The 23,178-nt window shown below is 43.7% G+C and overlaps 2 protein-coding genes across 8 annotated transcripts in view; one reads left to right on the forward strand and one right to left on the reverse strand.

Moving 5' to 3' along the window:
- SLC12A6 (solute carrier family 12 member 6) overlaps window positions 1-10,538 on the forward strand; it is a 57,933-nt gene extending 47,395 nt beyond the window's left edge. For 2 of the 3 annotated variants that reach the window (XM_056528424.1, XM_056528418.1), the window contains 7 exons: window positions 2,510-2,705; window positions 2,840-3,009; window positions 5,814-5,945; window positions 6,030-6,137; window positions 7,782-7,966; window positions 8,050-8,183; window positions 9,620-10,537. In XM_056528424.1, the coding sequence (XP_056384399.1) occupies window positions 2,510-2,705; window positions 2,840-3,009; window positions 5,814-5,945; window positions 6,030-6,137; window positions 7,782-7,966; window positions 8,050-8,183; window positions 9,620-9,711 (1,017 nt within the window). In that variant the 3' untranslated portion in view covers window positions 9,712-10,537. Of the gene's footprint in view, window positions 1-2,509; window positions 2,706-2,839; window positions 3,010-5,813; window positions 5,946-6,029; window positions 6,138-7,781; window positions 7,967-8,049; window positions 8,184-9,619 lie in introns of all 3 variants that reach the window. The other variant, XM_056528429.1, reaches the window with a different exon arrangement.
- A 75-nt stretch (window positions 10,539-10,613) lies between these two features.
- Window positions 10,614-23,178, reverse strand: part of EMC4 (ER membrane protein complex subunit 4) — a 28,907-nt gene continuing 16,342 nt past the window's right edge. For 4 of the 5 annotated variants that reach the window (XM_056528472.1, XM_056528468.1, XM_056528462.1 and 1 more), the window contains exons 2-6: window positions 19,044-19,125; window positions 18,059-18,170; window positions 16,321-16,474; window positions 13,410-13,570; window positions 10,614-10,770 (exon numbers count right to left, since the gene is read on the reverse strand). In XM_056528472.1, the coding sequence (XP_056384447.1) occupies window positions 10,735-10,770; window positions 13,410-13,570; window positions 16,321-16,474; window positions 18,059-18,170; window positions 19,044-19,123 (543 nt within the window). In that variant the 5' untranslated portion in view covers window positions 19,124-19,125 and the 3' untranslated portion in view covers window positions 10,614-10,734. Of the gene's footprint in view, window positions 10,771-13,409; window positions 13,571-16,320; window positions 16,475-18,058; window positions 18,171-19,043; window positions 19,126-19,314; window positions 19,343-23,178 lie in introns of those variants that run through there. The other variant, XM_056528442.1, reaches the window with a different exon arrangement.

A 23,178-nucleotide genomic window follows, 5' to 3' on the forward strand; every position in this document is an offset into this window, starting at 1 on the left:
TTCTCCAGTTTATGTGCTGCATTTTATTTACTCTAATTTATGTGTCAGAAAATGCTGGAAGTTGCATTTAGTTACTAGTCTATGGTTGTGTGGGTGTTGCAGCATGTTGCACTGTATAGTACAGTTAAGGTTATTGTGTAACATGCTGGGAGTTGTAGTTTTGGTTTGTGTCAGCTGCAGAGCCATAGGCTGTGTCAAGGAATACTGGGAATTGCAGTTAGTAACTATAACATCCAGCATGCCCTGATGCAGCCTATGGCTCTGCAGCTGACCCAAACCAAAACTACAACTCCCAGCATGTTACACCTTATAGTTCTACAGTTTAGGTTACAGTTCAACATGCTGGGAGTTGCAGTTTTGGTTCGGGCGTGTTTGTGTGCATCCGTGGGGCTCTTGGTCGGCAGGCGAGTATGAAGGGGGGCGGGATTCTGGGGGTGCAATTTAGTGCGGGTGGCCAGAAGCCACAAAAAAAATTAGCATAACTGGCAGCAGCGCACCCCCCCCCCCCCCCACACCCCTGAGACACGGGCCCTTGGGCACTGCCCTAGTGCCCGACGTGTCAGTCCGCCCCTGTACAAAACATACATGCATACACATATCATACATACACTGGCCACTGCCCCCCATATAATACGTAACATAAATACACACATCATACATACACACACCCGCTGCTGCCCCCCCCCCGCATCATACATTACTTACACACATTACAGATACACAGACATCATACACATACACTCACACTATATATATGTGTATATATATATATATATATATATATACACACACACACACAACCACCCTTGCCGCCGCCGCCGTCCGCATGCTCGGCCTCCTCACCTGAGCCGGCCATGAGTGGACATCAGAACTGTAGTCCCGACGCAACAGCGTCGGCGCTCAGCCGCTTGCAGCTAGGCCGCATGAACTCTCTTTTCACATACATTAAAGATTTGCCGGCTGGCACCTCAGGGGGCTAAGAGCAGACTTATGCGTGCCTGCGCAGCGCACGTCTGCAAATCTGCTCCCAGCAACAATCAAGTAGACCGAACTGTACCACAGAAATGCTGGTGGGGGGTCTTTGAGCAGTGGCCCCCAGCTCCTGGAATCAGCTGGGGGCCGCTGCCCCCTCCATACACCCTAAGCGCCAGTGTGAAGCAAGTCTGCATCCACTCCTGCGCCTCACACAGGAGGCAAGTCTGTCTGTCCCTGCCTGCCCAATACAGGGCTAAATCTATGAAAAATTCACATGCTCGGCGCCTGGAACTACATGGCGATAGGATTTCCACATCCCTGAGTTAAGAATTCACACCACTCTTTGTAAATGCCCCCCAAAGAACTGTCAATTGAGGCAGGGAGCAAGCTCTCTGCCTTTAGGGATTACATCACACACGCAGTGTGTATGACAGGCTTACAGATTAAAGGGGTACTCCGGTGGAAAACTTTTTTTTTTTTTTTTAAATCAACTAAACAGATTTGTATATTACTTCTATTAAAAAATCTTAATCCTTTCAGTACTTATCAGCTGCAGTATACTACAGAGGAAATTATTTTCTTTTTGGAACACAGCGCTCTCTGCTGACATCATGACCACAGTGCTCTCAGCTGACACCTCTGTCCATTTTAAGAACTGTCCAGAGCAGGAGAAAATCCCCATAGAAAATATATGCTGCTCTGGACAGTTCCTAAAATGGACAGAGATGTCAGCAGAGAGCACTGTGGTCATGATGTCAGCAGAGAGCTCTGTGTTCCAAAAAGCTGATAAGTACTGGAAGGATTAAGATTATTTTATAGAAGTAATTTACAAATCTGTTTAGCTTTCTGGCACCAGTTGATTTAAAAAACAAAAAAAGTTTTCCACCGGAGTACCCCTTTAACATATGTGCGCCGCATGCATGGGCAAAAAAAACTGGGCTGCCGTTAGCAGCCGGTCCTGTGAGCCAGTCAAAGCGGCATGAAGTAGTGCAGAGGCAATGCAGCCCAGGGGCACAGTGGACCCCTGCATTAAAACACAATATTGCATAAAAAGATGTGTTTGGAATGGGGGGGGGGGGGCACTAACCCCTGCTAGGCTATGGGGACAGCAGTTTTATGTGGTGAACATGGTTATGTGGTGAATGTATACATTTTGTAGACTAAGGGTACGTTCACATGCATATTTTCTGCTGCAGATTTGAGTCAGTACATTTTTCTGCCCATTGAAGTCAATGGGCAGCAGATCTGCAGCAAAAATACGCCTGTGTGAATGTACCCTTAGGGTACGTTTACATGTATGCAGATTTGATGCGCAGGATTTTCTGCTGCAGATTTCAATGTAAACTAAATGACTGAGCACGGCTTCTAATCTGCAGTCACAAATCCTGCGCATCAAATCTGTGCAGGATCCTGTATGTGTGAACGTACACTAATCTATACAAAATCTATCTGAGGTATTTGGGAAGGACCTTAGAGACAGGTTGTACATATATAATTATAATACAGTCACCTATATAATTATCTTTCATTACAGGCGCTGAAGCAGCTGATGGAGCAAGAAAGAGTGAAAGGCTTCTGCCAGTTGGTGGTGGCACAGAAGAAAAAAGAAGGCTTATCCCACCTCATCCAGTCTTGTGGTCTTGGCGGAATGAGACACAACACAGTAATCATGGGCTGGCCAAGTGGCTGGAGACAGAGCGATGACTCTCGGGCCTGGAAAACATTCATCGGTAAGAGTCTGATTTACTATTCTGCTTTCTATATTCAGGATCAGTGAAGTGGCCATTACTTACAATTATTGAAAATATAGACATCATTTGTGGCTGTAAAATCTTGTTTATGACTCTTCTGTTTTTGCTTCCAGCCACTGTGCGTATCTGTACAGCTGCTCGCCAAGCGCTTCTTGTGGCTAAGAACATATCTTTATTCCCTGCATCTCGGGAAACACTAGCAGAGGGTCACATAGATGTGTGGTGGGTTGTACACGACGGAGGTATGCTAATGCTGCTACCTTTTCTCTTGAAACAACACAAGGTAAGATTGGTTCTATCCTCCTGCTTTTATCATCTCTTTCAAAACAATACAAACTTTACCGTCCACCTGTGTTTTCTATTTTTAATATTAACAAGCTTTACCTGATTTACTGCAAAGGTATACAGTGGGGCAAAAAAGTATTTAGTCAGTCACCAATTGTGCAAGTTCTCCCACTTAAAAAGATGAGAGAGGCCTGTAATGTTCATCATAGGTATACTTCAACTATGAGAGACATAATGAGAAAAAAAATCCATAAAATCACATTGTCTGATCTTTTAAAGAATTTATTTGCAAATTATAGTGGAAAAGAAGTATTTGGTCTATTACAAAAGTTCATCTCAGTATTTTGTTATATACCCCTTGTTGGCAATGACAGAGGTCAAACGTTTTCTGTACATCGTCACAAGGTTTTCACACAATGTTGCTGGTATTTTGGCCCATTCCTCCATGCAGATCTCCTCTAGAGCAGTGATGTTTTGGGGCTGTTGCTGGGCAAAATGGACTTTCAACTCCCTCCAAAGGTTTTCTATGGGGTTGAGATCTGGAGACTGGCTTGACCACTCCAGGACCTTGAAATGCTTCTTACGAAGCCACTCCTTCATTGCCCAGACAGTGTGTTTGGGATCAATGTCATGCAAAAACACCCAGCCATGTTTCATCTTCAATGCCATTGCTGATGGGAGGAGGTTTTCACTCAAAATCTCACAATACACGGCCCCATTCATTCTTTCCTTTACACAGATCAGTCATCCTGGTCCCTTAGCAGAAAAACTGCCCCAAAGCATGATGTTTCCACCCCCATGCTTCACAGTAGGTATGGTGTTCTTTGGTTGCAACTCAGCATTCTTTCTCCTCCAAACAAGACAGTTTTTACCAAAAAGTTCCACTTTGGTTTTATCTGACCATATGACCTTCTCCCAATGCTCTTCTGGATCATCCAAATGCTCTCTAGCAAACTTCATGTACTGGCTTAAGCAGGGGGACACGTCTGGCACTGCATGATTTGAGTCCCTGGCAGAGTAGTGTGTTACTAATGGTAGCCTTTGTTACTTTGGACCCAGCTCTCTGCAGGTCATTCAATAGGTCCCCCCATGTGGTTCTTGGTTTTTTGCTCACCGTTCTTGTGATCATTTTGAAACCAAGTGGTAAGATCTTGCGTGGAGCCCCAGATCGAGGGAGATTATCAGTGGTCTTGTATGTCTTCCATTTCCTAATAATTGCTCCCACAGCGGATTTCTTCACACCAAGCTGCTTGTCTATTGCAGATTCAGTCTTCCCAGCCTGGTGCAGGTCTACAATTTTGTTTCTGGTGTCCTTCGACAGCTCTTTGGTCTTGGCCATAGTGGAGTTTGGAGTGTGACTGTTTGAGGTTGTGGACAGGTGTCTTTTATACTGATAACAAGTTCAAGCAGGTGCCATTAATACAGGTAATGATTGGAGGACACAAAACGCCGTTTCTAAACAGTGCTGGGGCACGGGAGGGTCATGAAACGAGCTCAGGAGCTGAGCTTGCATCATACCCGCACAGTCCCAGCTGCTATCAGCAGCCAGGACCTGTGGCTAATGCCGGACATCACCATTCAGGCAGATGTTCGGCATTAACTATTTAGACGCGCCTATCAAAGTTGATCGCCGCGTCTAAATTGAAAGTGAAAGCTTCCCAGCAGCTCAGTTGGGCTGATTGGGACCATTGCGGTAAAATTGCGATGTCCCAATCAGCTAGAATGCAGCAGGAAGGTGCCTTACCTGCCTCCTAAGCGTCCGATCGGCAATTGATTGCTCAAGCCTGAAATCTAGGCTTGAGCAATGAACCACCAATAACACTGATCAATGCATTGCAATGCAATGGCATTGATCAGTTTATTGAATCAATGTACTGCATGTTATAGTCCCATAACATTGCAAAAAAAAGTTAATAAAATAAGTTAATAAAGATAAGAAAAAAACTGTAAATAAAAATAAACATATATGGTATCGCCGCGTGCGTAAGTGTCCGAACTATAAAAATATGTCATTAATTAAACCACACGGTAAATGGCGTACACACCAAAAAATTTCAACGTCTAATATAGCGTATTTTTGGTCACTTTTTATACCATAAAAAATGAATAAAAAGCAATTAAAAATCCGATCAAAACAAAAATGGTACCAATAAAAACTTCAGCCACAACAAACTTCATGGCGCAAAATAGTTGGCCCTCATACCGCCCCATACGTGGAAAATTAAGTTATAGGGTTCAGAAGATGACAATTTTAAACGTATACATTTTCCTGCATGTAGTTATGATTTTTTCCAGAACTACGACAAAATCAAACCGATATAAGTAGGGTATCATTTTAATCATATGGACCTACAGAATAAAGATAAGGTGTCATTTTTACAATGAAAAATGTACTGCGTAGAAACGGAAGCCCCCAAAAGTTACAAAATTGATACATTTAGTCGCACAAAAACGCTCGGTCCTTAAGGGGTTAAAGTTGTTACAGGTCTGTGATAACCAGAAATCTTGCTTGTTTGTAGGTGACCAAATACTTATTTCCACCATAATTTGCTAATAAATTCTTTGAAAATCAGACAAAGTGATTTTATGGATTCTGTCTCTCATAGTTGAGGTATACCTATGATGAACTTTACAGGCCTCTCTAATCTTTGTAAGTGGGAGAACGTGCACAATTGGTGGCTGACTAAATACTTTTTCCCCACTGTATATCATGTGCACGTAACATGATTTCCATCAGAAGGCAATTACTTTTAATAATTTGTCAATTCTCACCTTTGTATTTATATGTGATGACTTTACCAGGTGTGGCGCAAATGCAAGATGCGTATTTTCACTGTAGCCCAAATGGAAGATAACAGCATTCAGATGAAGAAGGATTTGGCCACCTTTCTCTACCACCTACGTATACAGGCTGACGTAGAGGTAGTGGAGATGGTAAGACAACAACAAAAAAGTAAAAAAAATAGAATGTCAGGAATGCTACACGTCTAATCTGATTGAATCCTCTGCATTGCATAGCATGACAGTGACATTTCAGCCTATACATATGAGCGGACACTTATGATGGAACAAAGATCACAGATGTTACGACAAATGCGACTATCAAAAACGGATAGAGAGCGAGAGGTGAGAATGTTTTCCAGCCATGTCATGTCCTCAGCTGCTGTATTATTCCTGGCCATATTAGTGCAATGCAATTTAGAATGATACATCCTGATCAGATTTGTAAAGGACATCTGAAAATAAGATGAAATCTAATGAAAGATAAAAGCAAACAGAATGAAGTTATATCAGTAATGTCATTTGTTGAAGCAAATGTCGGCAATAATAATCTCCTGCAAAGTGCTTCTGTGCAGTGTAAAAATGATGCATTTTAACACTAAACACTGCAAGCATTTAAAGTTGGTTTGAAGCAATGTTTCAAACCAAATGAAAAAAATGATAGAATATAGATACATTGGTCCCTCAAGTTACAATATTAATTGGTTCCAGGACGACCAATAGGATGTTGAGATAGAACTCTATGGAAACCTGGTAATTGGTTCTAAAGACACCAAAATGTCATCCAAAAAATAGGAAAAAGTGAGAATTAAAGAAAAATAAGTAGATAACTAATATAGATAAAGCAAGATCATACATATAAAAGAAATATCTGCTGGGAGCTGTAAATCACTTGTCTATGTCAGTATTTCCCAAGCAGGGTGCCCCCAGCTGTTGCAAAACCAGAATTCCCAGCATGCCCGGACAGCCAAAGGCACCCTGCTTTGGAAACACTGGTCTATGTAGAGGACAGGAGCTTCTTTGGGGTCCTGTACAGTACACACAATGTCCTAAAAAAGTAACATGGAGTCGCCCTTACCTGGTGTCCAGAGGAGCAGCTAACCTGGAACAGGTAAAGTGTGCAGAACATGCAATACCTCCCTGTACTGTAGGGGACGCTACCAGACATCAGTCAGTGCATACACTTCAGTAATACAGGGGTTTTACCAGTAAATGCCCTTTATGATTGGTCAGTTCTTTCAGCCAGTGACACGTTTCGCAGATCTGGACTGTCTGTAGCATTGTATGTTGAGTCTGGTTTCAAGTTACAATGGTCCAGAAAAGACCATTGTATGTTGAAACTATTGTATGTTGAGGCCATTGTAAGTTGAGGGATCACTGTGTATATATATTTTTTTTTTATATATGCACACACGATATGTTTCCAATGGAAATCTATGTATATTTCCCATTGCAGTATGGGAGAAATCCTTAAATTACCCTTCATGTCTGCCAATGGCCAGAGACTGGTTTACCACATTATTGGGGGAGATTTATCATTGCCTTTCTGACATTTTATTGGCTGAAATTTGGCTAAAAAATGTTGTGCAATTTCAAAATAGACAACTTAAACTGAAAAGTGATGCTTCATTCTGGACTATGCAGTGGACGAGGCTTTATAACTGTCTTTTTTTTTAAAAAAAAGGTGCAAAAATAATGCGAACATTCAAAAAAAATTCTAATTCATACCACTTTTGCTTTGCCTTAGAAAAGTTCTGAGGTGATTTTTCATTTGTGCAAAATTTGTCCGTGTGCAGTTTTGATAAATTTGGTGCAAATAAGCCAAAAACACAGCAAAAAAAAAAAAAAAAAAAAAAGAAAAAGGGCTGTGAAGTGGCTGAACACAGATCTTAATAAATCTCCCCCTATAGAACCTGGTAGACTATGTATGTTGGGATATTGTTTGACTGTGGCCAATAATGCTATTCCTCTTCTCTCTAATGCCTTTAGGCCCAGTTAGTAAAGGACCGGAATTCCATACTACGTCTGACTAGTGTGGGCTCCGACGATGATGATGAAACAGATGCTGCCCCAGAAAGAGTACATATGACATGGACCAAGGACAAACACCTATCTGTGCGTGGAGCCCAAAGCAAGCATATGCCCAGTTTCCAAGAATTGCTCAGCATGCGTCCGTAAGAGCCTGAATATACCAGTGGAAGAAGCTTGTTTTGCCTGTTTTGCACTTTACATTGATTTCTTCTATTGTTCTTTCCAGGGATCAGTCGAATGTCCGGCGCATGCACACAGCTGTGAAACTAAATGAGGTCATCGTCAATAAATCTCATGATGCTAAACTGGTGCTGCTGAATATGCCGGGACCCCCACGCAACCCTCAGGGTGATGAAAACTGTATCCTTTTCTACATGGAAGTACTGTGGGGTCACTTGGTATTGTACAACGCAACAAAATCGTCTAGCCTAAACTATAAGAACGAGCCAATTGCTGTGGGCATCACTTCTACATTTGCCAAGACTAGTTGTCATAAATTAATTCATTACAAACATAAATATGAAAGCGGATACAGACATTTAGTAATAAGACCTCCATTACATATCCACCCTCTGCGTTTTTTACAACGAATTATAGAACTTATCCTATTCATTTAAATGGGACAGTTTACATCATTTATCCAGCATCTGTGTTACATAAAAGTTTGTGTAGCAAGATTTTTGGCACGGTCTGTACAAAAAAAACCCTGGTGCCAGATATAATAATTATTATTATTTTTTTAAACAAAGCCTGACCTTACTGATCTGGACATGTGCTCATGCAGCGCTGTAAAGAAAGATGGATACAACTGCCCTGCTTAGCCACTGTTCTAAGCCAGGACAGAAATTACAGCGCAGTAGGCTCAGGACAACTGTCCGATCCCTGGTGACAGAAGTGTCTCGCCTCTGCCAATAGGCCCTGTGTGGGTATACAGACATATACGGCTAATGAAAACACTTAGTGTAAACATAGCAAGTATTGTAAATCTATTTCTATTCCATATACAGTGATCCCTCAACTTACAATGGCCTCAACATACAATGGTTTCAACATACAATGGTCTTTTCTGGACCATTGTAACTTGAAACCAGACAACATAAAATGCTACAGACAGTCCAGATCTGCGAAACGTGTCAATGGCTGAAAGAACTGACCAATCAGAAAGGGCATTCACTGGTAAAACCCCTGTATTACTGAAGTGTATGCACTGACTGATGTCTGGTAGCGCCCCCTACAGTACAGAGAGGTATTACATGTTCTGTACACTTTACCTGTACCAGGGTTAGCTGCTCCTGTGACTCCATGTTACTTTTTTTAGAACATTGTGTGTACTGTAAAGGACCCCAAAGAAGCTCCTGTCCTCTACATAGACCAGTGTTTCCTAAGCAGGGTGTCCCCAGCTGTTTCAAAACTACAACTCCCAGCATGCCTGGACAGCCTTTGGCTGTCCAGGCATGCTGGGAGTTGTAGTTTTGAAACAGCTGGAGACTCCCTGCTTGGGAAACACTGACATAGACAGTGATTTACAGCTCCCAGCAGCTCCTTCTTACTTTTATATATAAGGACTTGCTTTATCTATATTAGTTATCTACTTATTTTTCTTGAATCCTCACTTTTTCCTATTTTTTGGATGACATTTTGGTGCCTTTAGAATCAATTACCAGGTTTCCATAGAGTCCTGGTCTCAACATACAATGGTTTCAACTTACAATGGTCATCCTGGAACCAATTAATATTGTAACTTGAGGGACTAATGTACACTTGTGCGTGTCTTCCTTAACTGGAGGTTTCTCTAGATATGGAGTTCCTAGAAGTCCTGACTGAAGGCCTAGAGCGTGTGTTGCTAGTGAGAGGTGGTGGAACAGAGGTCATCACCATTTACTCCTAATACCCATTATGCACAGGGTCCAAGATGCATTACTCCAGCTGTAACAGAAGACAACAGTTTGTATGTGGAGATATTGTGTTACTGAACATACAAACCATTCATATCAGCATTTCTGCGAGGCCAACAGGAAATTAGCAAACTACTAATATGAAGAAACCCTCAACCATTTATAAGCCAAAAAATGATGTTATTCATTAGGATGTGAAAGTCCATGGAAGGTAATAAAAGGGATGACTGGAATTGTCTTGTCCAGGGATCCCCCATGGAACTCTATGCAGCAGCGAGCATGAAATGCTTGTTAAATATGTCAGAGGAAAATAAATGCACTCATTCAGAACTGTTTTTGTAGTGTTAGGAAAAAACCAGGGGTCCATTCACATTAGGGTACAATGAGTTGGCTCGCCTTAATTCCTAACATGGCTGGGAACCTGGCAATTCATATTACCCTATTTAAGATGCGGTTTTTTTTCTCATTTCCAAATTGTCCAAAACTCTTCTGTTCTCATACTGTGGGAATTCTAAAAAGCATTTCCGAGGTTTTGGGACGTTACAAACCATTATCTTTTAAAATTAGAAGTTTTTCTGACCTTAAAGGAATCCTTCACCAAGAAGATGAGCAGAAGGAACAAAGAAAATGTTTTCTGTTTTTATTTGTATTGCACCTTTTCTAAGTCTAGTGGGATAGAACAATTCATCCAGATGTAATTTATTGGTAGATGCGTCATTCCATTTGTTCCATGTTTCTGGAATAATTGTGGGAAGAAGCTGCGTGAATGGGATTAGGTTAGGACTGAATGACTTTCCCTCTACAACAGTTATTGTTTGCGTCACATGCTTTGTTCATTGTTATGATGTTCCAAACAAAAACTGGAATAAAAGGTTTTATATATAGCTGGTTGTGATGTTTATTACAGTCAGACTCCACACAATACTTTGATCATAATAATTTATTAGGATACAGAGCAAAGTCTGAGAAGTGGATGTGAAATTCAGCACTGCATGTGTTCCTTTATGAAAAGACCATCATAGTAAGAGCCCTCCTCCAGTGTACTCCATTCTCTGCCAGAAGAAAGATAAAGTAAGCTGAAGTAATGGCCACATTCTCATTTATACTACATTTTAGAAATGTAACCTTGTAAATAGGTACTGATCATGTCCACTTAAATGGGGAACTCCGGTCCTCCACAAGATAGGGGATACTGGTCTGATGGTTGGGGGTCCAACCACGGTCTCCTTGTTCAGAACAGTAGCTCTTCTTGTGAACGGAGCAGCAGTGGTCGACATGCCCCCTCATGTACTGTATATGGTAGAGCAGGAGATACACCAGTACAGCGCTTGTGTATCTCCAGCACTCCCATAGAGATGCATGGAGGGGGTGTGTCGACCACCGCTCCATGCGGGGTGCCAGGTAGAATGCAGGAGGGCTACTGCTGGGACCCCCGCAATCTCCTGCTCAACATTGCAGTGCCAGACACTTATCCTCTTATCCTCTATCCTGTAGAGGATAATAAGTTAAAGGGGTACTCTGGTGGAAAAAAAAATTCCCCCTCTAAACCAACTGGTGCTAGAAAGTTAAACATATTTGTAAATGACTTCTATTAAAAAATCTTAATCCTTCCAGTACTTATCAGCTGCTTTATACTACACAGAAAGTTGAGTTTCTAATCACAGTGTTCAGTCTGATCACAGTGCTCTCTGCTGACACCTCTGTGTCAAACTGTCCGGAGCAGGAGAGGTTTGCTTTGTGGATTTGCTCCTGCCCTGGACAGTTTCTGACACGGACAGGTGTCAGCAGAGAGCACTGTGGTCAGAATGAAAAGAACAACTCCACTTCCTCTGTAGCATACAGCAGCTGATAAGTACTGGAAGGATTAAGATTTTTATATAGAAGTAATTTACAAATCTGTTTAACTTTCTGGCACCAGTTGATTTGAAGAAAAGTGTTTTCCACCAGAGTACCCCTTTTAAAGAGTTGCAAGACTGATTAGTGTATAAGCCAGAACTCTGTCTATTGGGCATGATCATTACAAGTTTTAAAGGGGTAGTCCAGAGGCTTATACATTTTATTTTATTTTTATATATATATATGCCTGGGTAAGACCAAGATGATTGAGATGGCACTGTGAGTACTGGTTTTTATTTTTAAGCTTACCTCTGGCATATAGAATTAATATTTTTTTTTTTAACTCTTAACCCCTTAAACCCCTTCATGTTTCCATTGATAGACAAGAAGAGAAAATAAAAAAGACAGTGAAATATTGAAACACTAATCTATAATTGACCTATAAATGGGTCAATCAGGTATCTCATGCTGGATATACACTGCTCCAAAAAATAAAGGGAACACTTAAACAACACTATGTAACTCCAAGTCAATCACACTTCTGTGAAATCACCCTGTCCACTCAGAAGGCAACACTGATTGACAATCAATTTCACATGTTATTGTGCAAATGGAACAGACAACATGTGGAAATTATATGCAATTAGCAAGACACCCCCAATAAAGGAGTGGTTCTGCAGGTGGTGACCACAGACCACTTCTCAGTTCCTATGCTTCCTGGCTGATGTTTTGGTCATTTTTGAATGCTGGCGGTGCTTTCACTCTAGTGGTAGCATGAGACGGAGTCTACAACCAACACAAGTGGCTCAGGTGGTGCAGCTTATCCAGGATGGCACATCAATGAGAACTGTGGCAAAAAGGTTTGCTGTGTCTGTCAGCGTAGTGCCCAGTGCATGGAGGCGCTACCAGGAGACAGGCCAGTACATTATGAGATCTGGAGGAGGCCAAAGGAGGACAACAACCCAGCAGCAAGACCGCTACCTCCACCTTTGTGCAAGGAGGAGCAGGAGGAGCACTGCCGTAGCCCTGCAAAATGACCTCCAGCAGGCCACAAATGTGCATGTGTCCACTCAAACAGTCAGAAACAGACTCCATGAGGGTGGTATGAGGGCCCGACATCCACAGGTGGGGGTTGTGCTTACAGCCCAACACCGTGCAGGATGTTTGGCATTTGCCAGAGAACACCAAGATTAGCAAATTCGCCACTGGCGTCCTGTGCTCTTCACGGATGAATGCAGGTTCACACTGAGCACATGTGACAGAGTCTGGAGACGCGGTGGAGAACATTCTGCTGCCTGCAACAGACTGACCGGTTTTGGCAGTGGGTCAGTAATGGTGTGGCATTTCTTTAAGGAGCTGCACAGCCCTCCATGTGCTTGCCAGAGGTAGCCTGACTGCCATTAGGTACCGAGATGAGATCCTCAGACACATTGTGAGACCATATGCTGGTGTGGTTGGCCCTGGGTTCCTCCTAATATGGAGGCCACACTCACTACTGAGCCTCATTTTGACTTGTTTTAAGGACATTACATCAAAGGTGGATCAGCCTGTAGTGTGGTTTTCCACTTAGATTTTGAGTGTGACTCCATATCCAAACCTCCAGGGGTTGATAAATTTGATTTCCATTGATAATTTGTGTGATTATGTTGTCAGTGCATTAATCTATGTAAAGACGAAAGTATTAGTTCATTCACTCAGATCTAGGATGTGTTATCTCAGTGTTCCCTTTATTTTTTTGAGCAGTGTAATACTGCAGAACAACAGGTTATTCTGACCATCAATAAATGTGAAATAACTGCATTTGTCATCAGAAGATATCATAATGCCACTTAAATGTAAGATAAAGAAGACTAACCTCAGGTGGTTCAATGAAGGCCAGCCAATCAGAAGCATGTGTGGGGAGAAGTCCCATAGACTGACACTTATAAACAGCCAGTGCAAGACCCAGAAGGTTCCCAATTAAGTAAACCAGTCCTTGAAGAAACCGCTGACCAGAGCTCTCCAGGAGCTTGAAGGCTTAAGAAAAGAGTCAAATTGGGTACAGTAAGTTAACACAAAGTACATTGCTGCCTTTTCTATGTCCTAATTTCAGAGCAAAGGATAATGGGCCAGTAAACATAATCTCTATGGAGTTAAAGCGTAAGGATCAGTAAGTTAAAAAAAAAAAAAAAAAAAAAAACCTCTGTCATGTCAAAAGTTGTTGATCGTGGAGACCTGCTGTGAATGTGACATATAAGCTGGGGAAGCAGGTGGCATTGAGCTCCACTTCCCAGCTGCTGCAGCTTTTATGTCACAATCACAGTGGGTCTCTGGAGTGAGGTCTGATACGATCAACAACTTTTGAAATGGAACATGTCAAAAGTTGTTTTTAATGACAGTAACGCTTTAAGGGGGGGTATTCCTATGGCTACAACAATGCATATATTGCTGCTCCTCCCATTCCTGCGACACACTTCTCCACTGCCTGCTTCCGAGATGAGTGATTTGGTCCAGGACACCACTGCGAGCAGCTCTTGCTCCAAGCCCTCGTCTCGGGAGTAGCTGGGCACCAGAGGGAGCGGAATGGGAGCTGCAGGGGGACAGGTAGTTGGTAACTATAGCCTTTTTCAATACACAAGCCCCAACAATATATACATTTTTGGCCACACAGCAATACCTATCACTGAAATGAATGAAAAGGTTTGTACATAAAACGACTATCACTAATAATAATAATAACCCTTTATCTATATAGCGCACTCACATTCCACAGCGCTGTAAAATAAAAACCTAAATTAAAACTTTCAATCCAATATTTAAAAACCCAAAGATCCTAATAGTAATCTGTGGTGAGCGACCAGCACTCACACAAAACAGCTCCCTCATGTCCTGCTTCTCATTTAATCTTCCCGGCTCTGCACAGTTGCTTGCAGAGCCGGGAAGTCTGCTGGGGCCAGCAGCCACTGCCACTTTGAGAGCAGTGGCTGACAGGAGGTAGCAGGATGTGCTGCGAGCAACCCCCAGCCCATCAAATCACGGGACAGACATTGCTTCCCACCCCTCCAGCTGCCAAATCTCAGGAGTGACTGCAGCTGGAGGGGCGGGAAGCAATGTCTGGATGCAGTAAGTAGTAAGCTGGGCGACTTGTCCTTTAAGTCGTCTTCTCCTCATTGATGAATGTTGTGGTCCCGGGGAAGCAGCGTCCGGCAGAGAATTCTCTGCATCTTTCCACTGTTCTGTTAAGCCTAATCAGTCTTTTATCTAAACAGCACACGGTGAAAGAAGAGTGTGTCCTGGGAGGAAGGAGATCTGTATCAGTGGGGGCAAGCTACCTACTGGAGGGTCCTACCTTCAGCGGCAAACTTCCTGCGGCATTATGTGTGGAAGGCTGGCGACATCTGTGTGGAAGGTTGATGGATGGCGTTGTGTGTGGGAGGTGGTGGGGGGGGGGGTGGAGGCTGACGGAATCGTGTGTGGGGGAAGAGGCTGACGGAATCGTGTGTGGGGGAAGAGGCTGACGGAATCGTGTGTGGGGGAAGAGGCTGACGGAATCGTGTGTGGGGGAAGAGGCTGACGGAATCGTGTGTGGGGGAAGAGGCTGACGGAATCAAGTGTGGGGGAAGAGGCTGACGGAATCGTGTGTGGGGGAAGAGGGCTGACGGAATCGTGTGTGGGGGGAAGAGGCTGACAGCGTCGTGTGTGTGTGTGTGTGTGGGGGGGGGGGGAGGCTGATGGCGGCGTGTGTGGTGGTGGTGGGGGAGGGAGGCTGACAGTGTTGTGTGTTTGAGGGGGCTAACGGCTTCGTGTGCGGGGGGAGGCTAACGGCTTTGTGTGGGGGGGGGGGGGTTTAGGCTGACAGCATCGTGTGTGTGTGTGTGTGTGTGTGTGTGTGTGTGGGAAGGAGGCTGACGGCGGGTGTGTGTGTGTGTGTGGGAAGGAGGCTGACGGCGGTGTGTGTGGGGGGGGGGGGGGAGGCTGATGGAGTTGTGTGTGTGTGGGGGGGGGGCTGACAGCGTTGTGTGCGTGTGGTTCGACAGCGTCGTGGGGGGGGGGTTGATGGCGTCGTGTGCAGGGGGAGGCTGACGGCATTATGTACATGGGGGGGGTTGGTCATTTTTTGTGTGTGTGGAGGGGGCTGGGGGCATTTGTGGGGAAAAGGGAGGATAATGCTGGAAAAGTGCGGACCCTAATATATGTTTGTTTTGCAGGCTCTGTGGTGATAAGTTGTGGCTGGAAGAAATAGTCACAATGCCCGGGGCCAGATAGAGAAGAAAAGAGAAAGAGAACGACTCCGATCAGAGAAGACATCATCTGTGAGTTGCTGCATTTAGCATCACTGTAACCTACATAGCCAACAAATCCGACATCCCAAATCCCTCTAAAAAATCCATACTATCCCTGATAAAAGACAGTAGGGCCATTACATATCCCGATGCTGATGTTGTGTCTGAGTTGACCCCAGCTATACTAAAGATGCCTGGGGATCTTTGGCAAACAATAAAATGTTGCGTATGTGGTTTATAGATATATGAAAGGGAATTCATTGTTTGTTATCAGAACCTCCTCTTTTGCAGGGACTGGGATTGAATCCCTGTCAGTTGGATTACCCCCTTTAATACATGACAGGTGACACTATTTAGCCTCCACGGGAGAAGGTAGTTGCTCTAAACAGAACACAAAGATGGTAATGTTCCCAGGCTGTAACCATCAAAATGCTGCACATTTCCATTCAAACAGGTTTTATATCTCCAGCTCATCCCAGTTATATAAAGGACTAAAATACTTACTGGCCGGTGTAGCAAGCAGTGCTTGTATGGGACGCCATGCCATCATACACACCATCATAATGGGGAAGATGGAAATTGTGTTCCCAGCCATGTACATTATGAACAGGTTCATGGGGATTTGCTTTAGTGGTCCTAAGGCGATGTCCCAGCAGCGCTGTACAGAGAACAGAACGGTCAGCAAATAATCATAGTCCAACTGACTATACCCTATTTAGGGACATGTCTACTTTACTATCACTCCAAACAACAGAAAGATACTTAGATATTTGGCTAACAGAAATCTGACAAAGAACACGGTGTGAATACAATGTATGTGCATGTACCATGTCACTGGTGAGAGGGGGCAGGAGGAGCACTCCCACCACTAGGTATATCAGTGTTTTCCAACCAGTGTGCCTCCAGCTGCTGCAAAACTACAACTCCCAGCATGCCCGGACAGCCGAAGGCTGTCCGGGCATGCTGGGAGTTGTAGTTTTGCAACAGCTGGAGGCACACTGGTTGGGAAACAATGTGGTATATGCTAGTGTTGAATACATTTACAGTAAGTTCTTCCAAAATTATTTCCGTTTCAAAGTGCTCCGGGTGCTTGACAAAGATGAATGTCATTGCAGATGTTTCCAGGCAACAGGCGCGCTTTGTAAACGGCATTGATGCAGCCTAAAGCAATGAACAGCAGAACCATCCGCTTAAGACCAACTTACTGTAAATCAGATCAACATTAGTATCCACTGCTGAAGTAGCCTGAGGACTTACCTCTCCGGCTCTCTGAATGATAAAACCTGGCAGGACCCGGCTTTATCAATCGAGCGCAGAGCACACAGATCAATGGGATTCTATGGAATCCCATTGATCTGTATGAGGAATCAAATGATTCCTCCTAAAAGTCCCCTAAGGAGACTAAAAGTGTAAATAAAAAAACATTTAAAAACACACACATTAACCCCTTCCTTATTAAAAGTTTACATCACCCCCCTTTTCCCAAATTCCATATAAAAAATATATAAACATAATAAAAAATTAACATATGTGGTATCGCCGCGTGCGTAAATGTCCGAACTATAAAAATATATAGTTAAACTGCACGGTCAATGGCGTACGCGCAAAAAAATTCCAAAATAGCGTATTTTGGTCACTTTTTATACCATAAAAAGAGGAATAAAAAGCGTTCAAAAAGTCTGATCAAAACTAAAATGGTACCGCTAAAAACTTCAGATCACAGCGCAAAAAATGAGCCTCATACCGCCCTGTACATGGAAAAATAAAAAAGGTATAGGGGTCAGAAGATGACATTTTTAAACGTATAAATTTTCCTGCATGTAGTTATGATTTTTTACCGAAGTACGGCAAAATCAAACCTATATAATTAGGGTATCATTTTAATCATATGGACCTACAGAATAATGATAAGGTGTCATTTTTACCGAATAATGTACTGCGTAGAAACGGAAGCCTCCAAAATTTACAAAATGGTGTATTTTCTTCAATTTTGTCGCACAATGATTTTTTTTCCGTTTTGCCGTAGATTTTTGGGTAAAATGATTGATGTAATTATAAAGTAGAATTGGCGACGCAAAAAATAAGCCATAATATGGATTTTTAGGTGCAAAACTCAAAGGGTTATGGTTTTTAAAAGGTAAGGAAAAAAACGAAAGTGCAAAAACACTCAGTCCTTAAGGGGTTAAGGGGACAGATCTCCCCCATAAATGTTCTTCAGTATAAGCCCCATCCATCTCCTCACCTTCTCTACAAGGATGTGGTCAGACTCTTGTACACTGGTGTCTGGGACTTGTTTGTCAGAGTACCCTACTGGATACATACTGTCTTGTGGAGCACTCCTCTCACCTCGACCCCTAACAAGACAGAAAGGAATGAAAACAATATGTGTGGAGAGATACATAACACCGTAAGTAGTGAAGAACAATACACTGCATGAATTAGAATTTGTATACTCCAAAACGCCCCCTGAGGAAGCTTGACAGCGAAACATATGTAGGGGTTCTGCATATTATTCCATCTGGTACTGGTTCTGTTGCTTTTGTTATGTTAGTTTATAAGATATATACTGTATATATACATTGCTACTGGTTATGCATGAACGTGGTCACTGACTACTATATGTATGCTTATTTACAGCCTTCCCTGGTATGTGTTTCCCATAGAGATTTTCTCACTGTGCCATTGCTATTTTAATATATGTTTTATTTTTGTGATTTCCTAATAAAGATTTGTTTTGTATATTTGTAATTACGGCTTTGGCTAGGGTCTTCTTAATTTTGGTGTAGTATGTATTAGAATTGATCAGAAAGCTGTATGTATTATATTAGACATCGGTTGTCATATTTTGATAACTGCCTTCCTTATTCCTAAAATATATGGGGGGGGGGGGGGGGTATGAAACCTTCTCCAAAGGAGCAGTTGCCCATAGCAACAAACCAGATTGCAGCTTTCAATTTGCAGAGGCCTTTGCTCCACTGCACAGGTTTGATCTCCCCCACTGAGTTTATAGAAGGGAGACCTAAGTGGGCCAGTGCCAAAAATCACCCTGACTAATGTCCTCTAACAGACTGACCATTCGCTGACTATGTGAGACGTGTGGATCCAGGAGATCCGCTGGGGCAGATTTATTCTCAGATGGGTTTATTCCTGGGGTCATTCATTTGTTTTCCTTGTTAGCATCTTACAGGAAATAATAATATATCACAGGTCTGTTACTTTGTACTTACCTGGTGCCACCACTGCTGAACTCAATCGCCCATTTAAAGCGACGTCCACTTTTTGCAACCAAATTTGAAGGAGCTGCCATTTCTGTAACCCGAGGGAAGAATAAATAGGAATTATTCTAGATGACATCGAAATGATAACACTGTCAAATTATAGACTGCACCCTCTAAGCTGTCTACTGAGACTGGAATCTAGCTGCCCAGGGGTGGGGGTAGAGGTGGCATTACACAGCATTTCCTGACAAAAATCTGCATAATCTACATCTGAACATACCCCTAGGCTTCATGTTACACTTCTCCTGGGTGCACTGGGGGTTCCCTAGAAACATTCTATAGACTTTCTATTAGCCCAAGCTGCATGGAATGCTGGGAATGGTCAGAGACAACAGTAGAAGAAAAATACTTGCAATACAGGTCCTGTGCATGACAAAGGTAATAGAAGTATATTACACAGTACTATAACTTGGCATCATAGGCTTATAGGCTGAAGAAATAAAATCCTAGTATACCATTTAACCCCTTCCCGCTATAGGACATATGCATATGTCCAAGCATCCGACATGTTCACGCATTTGGACGTATGCATACGTCATCGCGATCTCCGGCACTGCTGCGGGCAGTGCAGGAGATCGGCAGCAGGACCCGGCTGTCAATCACAGCCGGAGTCCCACCGCAGCTGCCGGAGCCGCGATCACACTGGTCGCGGCAGCATTAACGCCATAGATGCAGTGATCAATCCTGATGATGGCATCTATGGTGTTGACAGGGGGAGAGCTCTCCCCTGTTCACAACGGCAGCGCTGCAATAGGATCGCAGGTCGCCGTTGGTTGCTATGGCAGCAGGAGGTCAGATGATGACCTCCTGTATGCCTGCTATGGAAGCCTGAGAGATCCAGCCACAGGCTGTGCTGTGAGCAGCTGATTGGGTCATACTGTGCTGCAGTACAAATGTATTGCCGCATAGTATAACCTGTAAAAAGTGTAAAAAAAAAAAAATGCCTCTTTCCCAATAAAAGTCCTGTATTATCACCAAAAAAAAAAAAAAAAAAAAAAAAAAAAAAACACAAATCATATACATAATAGGTATTGCCACGTCCATAATGATTTGTACTATAAAACTATAGTGTAAATTATCCTGCACAGTGAACCCCGTAAAAGAACAAAAAAAGCGCAAAATTTGCCAATTTTGGTACAAAAAAGATCAAACAGTAGCACGTATTGCAAAATTTATACCAATGAAAAGTACAGCTCATCTCACAAAAAATAAGCCCTTACTCAATGGCGTTGGACGAAAAATAAAAAAGTTACGGCTGTTGGAAAATGAATGGCAGAAAAAGAATTTTTCTCAGAAAAGGAAAAAGAACATAGAAAGCGATATAAAATGGGTATCGCTATAATCGTACTGACCCACAGAATAAATATAACATCACTTTTATCGCACAGTGTACACCATAAATTTTTTTTAAAAATGCCACAAATTTTCCATTTTTTCACAATATTTTGGAGTTTAAAAAAAAAAAATGCTGCATGTGTCAACAAAATGCACCAGTTATATAAAGTACAATATGTCACGAAAAAACAATCTCAGAATCGCTCTGCTCAAAAAAAGCGTTCTAAAGTTATTACCATTTAAAGAGACACATGTCAAATTTTTTTTTTTTAAGAGCCTGGTCATAGAGGTAAAAAAAAATGGGTCCTTCCTTAAAGAAGTAGTCCAGTGGTGATTCAGTGGTGAGCAACTTATCCCCTATCATAAGGATAGGGGATAAGTTTGAGATCGCGGGGGGTCCGACCGCTGGGGCCCCCTGCGATCTCCTGTACGGAGCCCCGACAGCCCGCGGGAAGGGGGCGTGCCGACCTCCGCACGAGGCGGCGGCCGACACGCCCCCTCAATACAACTCTATGGCAGAGCCGAAGCGCTGCCTTCGGCAATCTCCGGCTCTGCCATAGAGATGTATTGAGGGGCGTGTCGGCCGCCGCTTCGTGCGGGGGTCGACACCCGCTATCTCGGCGGAGAGCCGGGGCCCCGTACAGAGAGATCGCAGGGGGCCCCAGCGGTCGGACCCCCCGCGATCTCAAACTTATCCCCTATCCTTAGGATAGGGGATAAGTTTTTCACCACTGGACTACCCCTTTAACCCCTTCCCGACCTATGACATACCTGTACGTCATGAGTGGGAAGGTGTTCCTGACCCATGACATACAGGTACGTCATGAACATTTTTGCCGCTACTCGCGTCATCCCACAGCGCCCGGAAAGATGGTGGCTATCACTGATAGCCAGCCATCTTACCATGCGACCACGGGGGGTTTCATCACCCCCCCCCCCCCCCCCCCCCCCAGCGATCGCTGCTATCAGCTGGCCAAATCTAACTAGTTGATAGCAGCGTTTCGCTATCACAATACTTAGCAGCGCGGTGCTAATTGTCCCTTACCCGTCCCCCGGCATCACTTACCCGGCCATGCGGTGTCCCGAGCGGTCCCGGTGCGAGCGGCGTCCTCCAGGCGGTCCCAGCGGCGCTGCGTCCCGGAGGTGAGTTTGCAGCAGTGCGGCATCTTCATTGGCAGCAGTGAGATCGCCGTAAAGCGATCTCACCGCTGCCTCTGGGAGTTTCAAAACTGCAACTCCCAGCATGCCCAGACAGCCTTTGGCTTTCTGTGCATGCTGGGAGTTGCAGTTTTGCAACATCTGGAGGTCCACAGTTTGGAGACCACTGTATAATGGTCTCCAATCTGTGCTCTTCCAGATGTTGCAAAACTACAAATCCCAGCATGCTCAGTCTGTCCAGGCATGCTGGGAGTTGTAGTTCTCTAACATCTGGAAGAGCACAGATTGGAGACCATTATACAGTGGTCTCCAAACTGTGGACCTCCAGATGTTGCAAAACTACAACTCCCAGCATGCCCAGACTGCCCAAGCATGCTGGAAGTTGTAGTTCGGCAACATCTGATCCTTCAGATATTGCCGAACTACAACTTCCAGCATGCCTGGGCAGTCTGGGCATGCTGGGAGTTGTAGTTTTGCAACAACTGGAGGCACACTAGTTGGGAAACATTGTCCGTTTCCTACCTCAGTGCCTCCAGCTGTTGCAATTGTTGCAAAACTATAACTCCCAGCATGCACTGACAGACCATGCATGCTGGGAGTTGTAGTTTTGCAACAGCTGGAGGCACACTGGTTTGGAAACACTAAGTTTGGTTGCAAAACACTTGAAAGTGTATTACTTAACTTAGTGTTTCCAAACCAGTGTGCCTCCAGCTGTTGCAAAACTACAACTCCCAGCATGCACGGACAGCCAAAGGGCATGCTCGGAGTTTGCAACAGCTGGATGTTTGCCCCCTCCCCCCAATGTGAATGTACAGGGTACACTCACATGGGCGGAGGTTTACAGTGAGTGCTGCAAGTTTGAGATGGCGTAAATTTTGCGCTGCAGCTCAAACTTCCAGCGGCAAACTTGCTGTGAACCTCTGCCCATGTGACTGTACCCTAAAAACACTACACTAATACTAACCTAAAATAAAAAGTAAAAAACACTACATACTACACATACCCCTACACAGCCCCCCTCCCCAAAAAAATGAAAAAACTTCTGGTACGCTACTGTTTCCAAAACGGAGCCTCCAGCTGTTGCAAAATAACAACTCCCAGTATTGCCGGACAGCCATTGACTGTCCAGGCATGCTGGGAGTTTTGCAACAGCTGGAGGCGCCCTGTTTGGGAATCACTGGCATAGAATACTCCTATGTCCACCCCTATGCAAATCCCTAATTCAGGCCTCAAATGCGCATGGTGCTCTCTCACTTTGGAGCCCTGTCGTATTTCAGGGCAACAGTTTTGGGACACATATGGGGTATCGCCGTACTCGGGAGAAATTGCCTTACAAATTTTGGGGGGCTTTTTCATTAACCCCTTATGAAAAGGTGAAGTTGGGGTCTACACCAGCATGTTAGTGTAAAAAAAAAAAAATTTTTTTACACCAACATGCTGGTGTTGCCCTATACTTTTCATTTTCACAAGAGGTAAAAGGGAAAAAAGACCCTCTAAATTTGTAATGCAATTTCTCCCGAGTACGGAGATACCCCATATGTGGGCGCAAAGTGCTCTGGGGGCGCACAACAAGGCTCAGAAGGGAGAGTGC

This window comes from Hyla sarda, chromosome 1 (genome assembly GCF_029499605.1).
Source record: "Hyla sarda isolate aHylSar1 chromosome 1, aHylSar1.hap1, whole genome shotgun sequence".
Classification (NCBI taxonomy): Eukaryota; Metazoa; Chordata; class Amphibia; order Anura; family Hylidae; genus Hyla; species Hyla sarda.